The sequence below is a fragment of the Buceros rhinoceros genome, unplaced genomic scaffold (assembly GCF_000710305.1).
Source record: "Buceros rhinoceros silvestris isolate BGI_N320 unplaced genomic scaffold, ASM71030v1 scaffold38283, whole genome shotgun sequence".
Classification (NCBI taxonomy): domain Eukaryota; kingdom Metazoa; phylum Chordata; class Aves; order Bucerotiformes; family Bucerotidae; genus Buceros; species Buceros rhinoceros.
The window spans coordinates 7385-15458 of NW_010406019.1; the positions used below are offsets into that span (position 1 = coordinate 7385).

The 8074-nt window shown below is 42.9% G+C and overlaps 1 protein-coding gene across 1 annotated transcript in view; it reads right to left on the reverse strand.

Annotated features, from left to right (window-relative positions):
* Positions 1-6895, reverse strand: part of SEH1L (SEH1-like (S. cerevisiae)) — a gene marked incomplete at its 5' end in the record, with an annotated part of 10254 nt that extends 3359 nt beyond the window's left edge. The window contains 7 exons of the mRNA XM_010133937.1: positions 763-913; positions 1553-1710; positions 2005-2145; positions 3186-3284; positions 4491-4702; positions 6038-6184; positions 6845-6895. Coding sequence (XP_010132239.1) covers positions 763-913; positions 1553-1710; positions 2005-2145; positions 3186-3284; positions 4491-4702; positions 6038-6184; positions 6845-6895 — 959 coding nt within the window. The remainder of the gene's footprint in view (positions 1-762; positions 914-1552; positions 1711-2004; positions 2146-3185; positions 3285-4490; positions 4703-6037; positions 6185-6844) is intronic.
* Between the last annotated feature and the right edge of the window lie 1179 nt (positions 6896-8074).

Here is an 8074-nt window from a genome sequence, read left to right on the forward strand (position 1 = left end):
AAAAGGGTGGCCACAAAACTTGGGAGTTGTTGCTATGGAATCTGGCCACATCCAGTTCTCACGTAGGACACATCCCACCATACACATCCCACCGTGCAAAGGCAGGGCCAAGTATTTCTAGATTTCGGTGTGCGCTAAAGTGTTCAGAAGAGGCAGTTAAAGTTACCTACCAAACAGCAATTATTACCGAATAAAGATGTTAGGGAAAGCAAATTAATCTACAACAGAAATGAATAACACTAAAAAACGCCCTTTGGTGTTACACCTGCAAAACTGCAAGTAAACTAACACTAGTGTATGACTGCTGAGACCACACTTCATGGAGGATCTTTTCCTCCTTCCTTTCTGCTACATTATCCCAGTGGAAACAGAATTTGTAGCTGGTACTTTTGCTTCACTTTTAAACATGCATCTAAAACAAAAGGGCAGTTACAGAGCAGCACGATGAGGTTTTTCCTGGTTTGGAACTATTTCAGGAAAGTGATTTTCAGTAATGTGAAAGGACTAAAAGGGACAATAGTTTACGTTGCTTATTTACACAGAACAACTCAGTACGGCTCATGGTTGTGTTCATTTTCCTCTTAACACTGGCACACAGACACCATCACAGAGCAGAACTGGAAGAGCTCGTAGCATTACTCATGCAATAACTGACACTGCACTTTAAAAAGAACTGTATAAAAACAAACGTGAAAGCTAAGTGCAATTAAGATTCCGAGAAGAGACAATTCCCTGAAATTCAGTCTCTGCTCGTGAACCTACCTGCTGGCAGAGGAGCCGTTCAGTGAATTCTGGAGACTCGTATTGGCCGAACCTAGAGAGGCGTTAAAAATTCCCTGCTGAGAGCTACCATTCACTGGACTCCCGTTACCTTTCAGTATACCGGTACACTTCCAGTTGTCCATGTAATTAGCTGCAAATACAGATATTTATAAAAACCGTTAGTTTCTCTCCTGGAGCTCAGCTTTTGATACAACTACGGTTTCAGTTGCTAGACACCTGGTGTGCGAGTTAGAACTCAATTCCAGTACCAAGCCATAAGCTGCAAATCACCGAGGATCTGGCCCTTCAGCTATCTGACATGCCCTGCCTAGCCACCAGATAAAACTCGCCTTTGTTCACTACCAAGAATGAGCTTCCTTCACTAAAAACTGAGAATCAAATGAGAACGGATGAGGAAACTGCCACTGGGGTTGTTGCTTTTGAAAATTTAAACAGAAACAAAGCCAGTTTGTCTGAACATCGTGACTGAACACAGATCTTCTGGCTTGGCAGCAGGCAAAAACCGTGACGCAGTAGATCCACCAACTTTAAAAATGACGTGACATAGCGCTACTCTGGCGACATGGTCTGAGGGTCAGTAACAACTATTCACAGCAGCCCACAGCATGCAAACGTTCCAGCACAGGAAGTTATTTCCCTTTTCTGAAATGTAACTAGAAATACAAGAATCTGTCATTCCCAAATCTAAAATGAACTTTGACTCCAAAATTACTTTCTGAGTAAAATTTCTCAGCTACAAAGCACGTGTATTTCAGGTGGGTGACCTTACCCTTCCAGAGCCGAACGCAGCCATCGTCCCCAGAGGAGGCAAGCACCGTGCCCGTGATATTCCAGCTCACTCGCCACACCTGGGAGTTGTGGTTATCAAACTGTGCCACAATGTGAATTTCAAACTTCGTTAATCCTCCAGATGAAGTCAATTCTTTCCTGTTCAGGAGAAGAGTGATGGTTCTGCACACCACTGTTCAAAGGTCTGGGCTTGAACATGATGATGACAAGACAGGACTACGTCTTTTGAGGGGTTAATATAACAGTTATCACCAGATTTGGAGTATTCAGAGGCAGACAAAACTACAGACTCGCTCGCATCACACCTTGTTTTTAAGGCTGCTAAAACAGTCCTGCAAACCTTAAGTTACTACTTTACCGATACTATTGAAGTAAGGCTATAGAGTGCACACCGCATCACACTGAACTATCTTATCTTCCTTGTAAGCTCACCTTAGAGGTTTTAGGGTGAAAATTCGTACGTCTTTGGTTGCTACAGCTAAGATGTGGAAGGATCTTCCCAGATTTGGAGCAAATGCAATATCATGTACAGGATCCGTGACCGTCATCAGAGCTTCTGCTTTTGCATATTTCCTGTACACACAAGAAATTAACCTTTATTGCCACCGAAACTGCAAACTGTGTAAACCAGACAGAGGGACTGGGAGAGAGGGGTTCGTAAGTATCACGAGATTTGCAGAAAGCCCCCCATTTTCATAACAGAAATTTAACTGTAATAATAACAAGCTCATTTCTTCAGAAATCGAATACATCAGATACAGTGACTACTAACAACAGTATGCTGCTACACGGTGCAACAGAGCCAGGATTCCAGTACGAAGAACACTTTTATCTACAGTTAGAAAAGGGACGTAAAAAGACTCTTCCAAAGTAAATTTGGAAGGGAAATAAAAGACTCCTCCAAAGCAAATTTGTGTCTCAGTCACTACATTTTCTGTGCCTGTAAGCAGGCGCTATCTACCTCCTCGGCTGCGCCATGAACAGGTATTCCATTTTCTGATTTGCCACCAGGTAAGTTACAACAACAACTTCCCTGTTGTTAATGCACAGAGAGCTTTGTCTGAAGCCGACGTAAGTCTTGGCTCCTTTCCCACACCGGTCACCCAGAACGAAACACAAGTTCTGTGTCACCAAGTAACTGAAAGTGGTTGTGCGTGCGCACACTCCCTGACCCTTCCCGGCTATGAGTTCCCACCTGGACAAGCCGAACTGTCACAGAACACCAGTAATTCACAGGACTCTGTCATTAGAAACACTTTTTAAAGCTTTTTAAGGTTGCCCTGAACAAAACAGTGCCTGGTGCAACACAATTCAAACTTCAGGTTTGCCCTATTAGCAACTTGGGCAAAAATAAGCCTGTAAATTATCAGAAGTAGAAACAACTGTTCTCTCTTTAAAATGCTGGTAAAAACACTGGGATTTCTGCACTGAGAGAGAACAATAATCAGTATCACACCTGCTAACAGCAGTTACCATTCCGAGGTCTGTCTGTCCTCAGAGAGAATTAATGTATGATTTACCACCCCACATCTATGACAGGAGTAAAATAAAAGGCCACATATTACAAACTACTGTAAGATCTCACAAATGTCATACACTGTCATTCAGCATACCTGGTATTTTCGTTATATTCATAAATTTGAACCTTAGCCAAGATATTTGGGCTGTTGTCATCACTTCCTACAGCTATCATTGGAGGATGCGCTCGAGAGCTAAAAAAGTGACAATAAATACTGTTATGGTTACACAAGATTCCACAGAAGTACTCCAAGCTGGTTTTTAAATTTCAAACATAGCACCTATAAAGAAAACAAAACAATTTAAAAAATCACAAGGGGGGGAATCACAAGGGAACTGGTACAATCTCCGTTCTGTTGTTTTGAAACCACACCTTGCACACCCACTAAGGTGAAATCACTAGGGAACGTGATGTGGCAATTCAAGGTGATGCTTCAGAGCCCAGGATTCATTTTATATAGGCTCTGCAGTCAAGTATTTGCCACAAGCTCCATGGCAGAGCCTGCACCCTTCGCAGTACTTGCTCTGGTTGATTTAGTAGGATCTCCTTCAGGGTTTGGAAGATAGATGACAAAAGCAAAATGTAGAAGAGTTCTAGTTTCTAAATCGACTTTTACATGTATTAAAAGTAAAGCCTGTACTCTGAACCTTCACCCTGTACTCCTCATGAACACAACTCCACCGGCAGGACACAGACCACTGAGTCTAGAGAAATTCATCAAGTGCTTCTGGACAAACAGAACCCAAAGCAGTTCAGCCCAGAACGGTTTTTCCCTTCCTGTTGTTGTGGGGAGAGGATGTGAGATGGGAAGCGAAGGAGAACCTCAGCTTGTAAGTGGGGTTGTGGTGGTTTAGTGTTTGGACTACGCAACCATCACACTCCTCTCCGATTCCTTCCTGCTCAAGGAAGGTAAGTATATCCCTGAGTCCCTGAGAGCGTAACTGAAGAACAACTCTTGTGCAAACAAAACTCTGTGGTTCCCAGTCCTCTGCTGCGCTGGCAAGGGTGCGTGTCCTTGTTACGGCTGTCAACATTATTACCTACTCCAGGGACAGAAAGAAAGAAGAGACAGGAATTGTCCCTTTATAAACACTTTCTCTTACGAAAATCCCAGTTAAGTTTTGTGGGATAAATTAAGAGCACTCCATAGCTCTTTAGCTCATTACTCGCTAGAAGTAATTAACCTGGGAACAGTTCCTCACCGGGCACAGGAGGACTTTCTGTAACACTTCTCTGCCTCTCCCAAACTTGCTTTACTAGCAGCGTTTTTTCACATCTGAGTTATGTTCACCGAATCATCTACATCCATGTTTTACAATTTATTTTACAAAATCTCAGAACTCTTTGGATCTTCTGCTTCAACAGTCATAAAGCAAAACCTGCTCTTTTAACAACATACCTTGACGGATTCCAAGAAATACAGCTGCAGCTTAGCTTACAGGAGATTTCATGCTGCAGTGACCACTGGCTGAGATTCATCACATCTGGCGCTTCGTAAATCCTTACAACTCCATCTGCTGAGCAGGTTGCTAACATCAGACCCATGTGCTTGGGAGCGAACTTCACATCTGTAACTGATGTCCTGCTGTCTACTAGAGTGGTCCTCTTGACCTGCAAAGACAGGCAGAAGTTCTTGAAGGAAATGCTGGAAATCTCCACCAAAAACTGAATCCCTCAGGAAGGCTAAAAAAAGTCTGACAGCACCGCTTCAGAATATCGCTCACCTCTTCCCTCGAGAGCCAAAAAGAACAAATCTTGATACACCAATGAACTGGAGAAAAGACAGATCATTGCACTGATGCAATTTCAAGCATCAAGAGACTATATAGATTTATAGAGTGGTATCAACGTTCTGATACCAGAAAGAGCTGTTTAGATTATGCTCAAAACACGTAACATGAGCATAAAATACAAGAGTACTGGCCACAAGCAGTTTGAAACTGTCCTCTTCAGTCATACTGGTGACAATATTCAGTGCTGCTGAAGTTCACCGTGGAGGATTTTCCAACAGAAGCATCAAAACAACAAATATATCTGAGAAGGGAATAGAGGATGCAGCAAACATTTGAGAGAAAGATCAGCTAGGGCAAAGGAGTTAAAAAGTGGGTTTAAGTTGTCTTAACATTTGGGTTTTAAGTTGTCTCTTCTGCTGCCAAGGAAGTTAGAGTCGAAAACTGCACCACAACTGCCTCCTGCACACGAAGCCAGCTTTCAGACCAGGTGCCAAAGCTCCTGACAATCCATCACAACTATCTATTTTAACGTTAGAAAATTTCAAGAGAAAGCAGAAAACTGCAGATATTTTAGCAACTTGCTAAACAACAAAATAAAAGAGAGGCAGGAACACTATACTGAGTTACCCAAGATTCACATGGAGAACAGCTGCAAAATCATCTGCTCAGTTGCAAGGTCGCCCTGATGAAATGCTAATCCACTTCCCAGCAAACCATTCCCCCCGCAAGCCCAATGAGTTGTTGGAAAAAGAACAGCACGAGACAGAGTCAAATGAGCTCCTGTCACAGAAGAAAAACCCCACACTTTAATCCTCCTGTAGCTGGGGATTCCTGTCTGCAAGCAGTTTGTTTGAGAAACACCACCAGCAGTGACACTAATTGGCCAGAGCGCTGCCATTGAGCTGTTTTCCCCCAGTGCTTTAAAAATCCTTACTCCGTATTGGAGTATCGCCACAAACAGACAAAACACAGGCAAAATCGGGAATTATTTATGTTAACAGAAGGAAACAGGGTGTTCTCTCTGTTTTGGGAATAGAAAACATGTCGCAAAACCAGAAACGTCCCATAACCTGGTATTTAGAACAACATTTGTGTTCGGTTTTTGGGTTAATTCTTGAATTTTAAGCTTCACCCATTAGGATAAGCAAAACAAATCAATGAGGCACGTTTACGAGAACGTGCCGAAACTGTAATTAATACATTAAAGCCTCACCCAGTGACTCTGGCCTCGGAGTTTATCATTTGACTCTCCCACTATTTCTTCCCACACAGCTGCTGTTCTGTCAAAAGAGCAGGAAGCCAGGACCTGCCCGAATTCAGGATGGGCCCACGTCACTCGCCACACGGATCCGCTGTGTGTCTGCAAGAAAACACCAGAACAAGCTCGAGAGCAGAACTCTGCGTCAGACCACGCGATCACACATCTTCACGTGCTGCAGACGCAGAAGTGAACTCTAGGAGGAAGTAAGACTATTCCTTTGAAATCTACGTTCTTGTGTAAAGCTCAGCGTGACTATTTGTATTAAATAATACAAATTTAAGGACAATTCGGAAGCTGAATGCGCTAATTACCCTGAAGAAGCAGAGTTGCTGTATGACACAGTTCTCAGAAAGGTGGGTTATTTTTTGAAAAAAGAAAGAGGTCAGATATTGTAACATTTAATTACCAGATCTCTCCCTTTTCCTTCTTTTTTTTTCCCTTCTAATATCCAAAAAGGAAATAATTAAAAATGAAGGTGCAGTTTTCCACTCCCTGAACACCAGTTACTGTGTTTACTGGTTACAAAGTCTACCAACAGGAACCCAGCACCAGGAACACAAGCCGGCACGGTGGCCTTGGCTGCAGCGAGTGGCATGAGAGATGCTCTATAAAAGCAGACAACAAGTATTTTACCGTAAGAAATACAGGATCTACAGCAAACCACAAGCTATTCTACTCTGTCAGCAAAAACTAAGTATGTTTCTTCAAAACCAAAGGGGACATGATAGTTATAAGCGAGCAAAGTCTAGAGCTACGAACCTTCCAGCTGGCAGTGCAGTGCCAATCGCCATTTTCACTTTTGTCCCAGACCTAGTGAGAAATCACAGCACAGTCACACAACGTGTATATAACGGTTACCAAGTCGTACTACAAAGCAGCCATTAAAAAAAAAATGTGTGGAGATATATATACACACACCCCTCTGAACATTTTCACCTGGCTCAGTACGCAACTGCACTTCTCTCCACCCTGGAAACCCACTGCTGTGTGCAGTCTCTTGTTTTTAAACAATAAATTATTCATCGAGGACAAATTATTACAATTCTCAACGCTTCATTCCCTCTGTTCCACCAAAACAGTGTATCAGTGACATTCCAGAGCCACCCTGGTCCTCACCAGCTCAGACCTGGTCACAAAACCCTGAGGTGGCTCCTGGCAATCACCCCGAAGAATCAAACTAGTGAGAGAACAGACCTTTTTTCCAACATTTCTGCCTTGATTCACAACCACACACAAGTCACTTCACCTCCATTCTCCTGATTTCCTATACATCTTTACCACCTTTATGACTTTTTTCCCTGAAAAATTGTGAAGGAAGCGACTTTTCCCCGACTGCTACCGTGCAGGGCCCAGCTAGTGAGAACAGATACACCACTGCTGCCTTACAAGGTGAAGAGCAAAACCTCTCAGACAGTCTCACGCCGGACACCGTTAGGATTGGAGCGTGACATTACAGTGCTACAGAACATAGTCACCGAGTCCTACCTACCTCTTGGCATCTTCCGAACATTCTTCTTAGGCTGCAGACTAGTCCAGACCAAAGCCTGACACAGTTCTGGGTTAGTTTTTGTGGAACAAGTCTCTTGTGGTTGCCTTTGCTTTTTAATGTGTGGTCAGGGTGAAGTGTTTTTAAGCCTGATCTACATCTGACATAACTTTCTATGGAAAAGCAATTTTCTCAACATTTACCCGGGCTAACAAAAGATAGGACAGATCTCTGCAAGTTACACTTTTTAAACCTCACCCTGCAACTCCAGTTTCTGTCCATATTCTCACTAGGTGCAAAAAAAAAGAAAAAGCAATTGACTTTGGGACAATAACAACTTGTTCTAAAGGAAGGTAAAATTAAGGTTTCTGGTATTTTGCAGTTTCCCCAATCTGCCAAAGCACAGGCAGAACATTTCAGCCGTTTGCTTATCGGCACTTCACTACGAAACAGCAGCTTCTTCCCTTAGTGCCCTTAAATAAACACAGATTTTCCGCTGAACC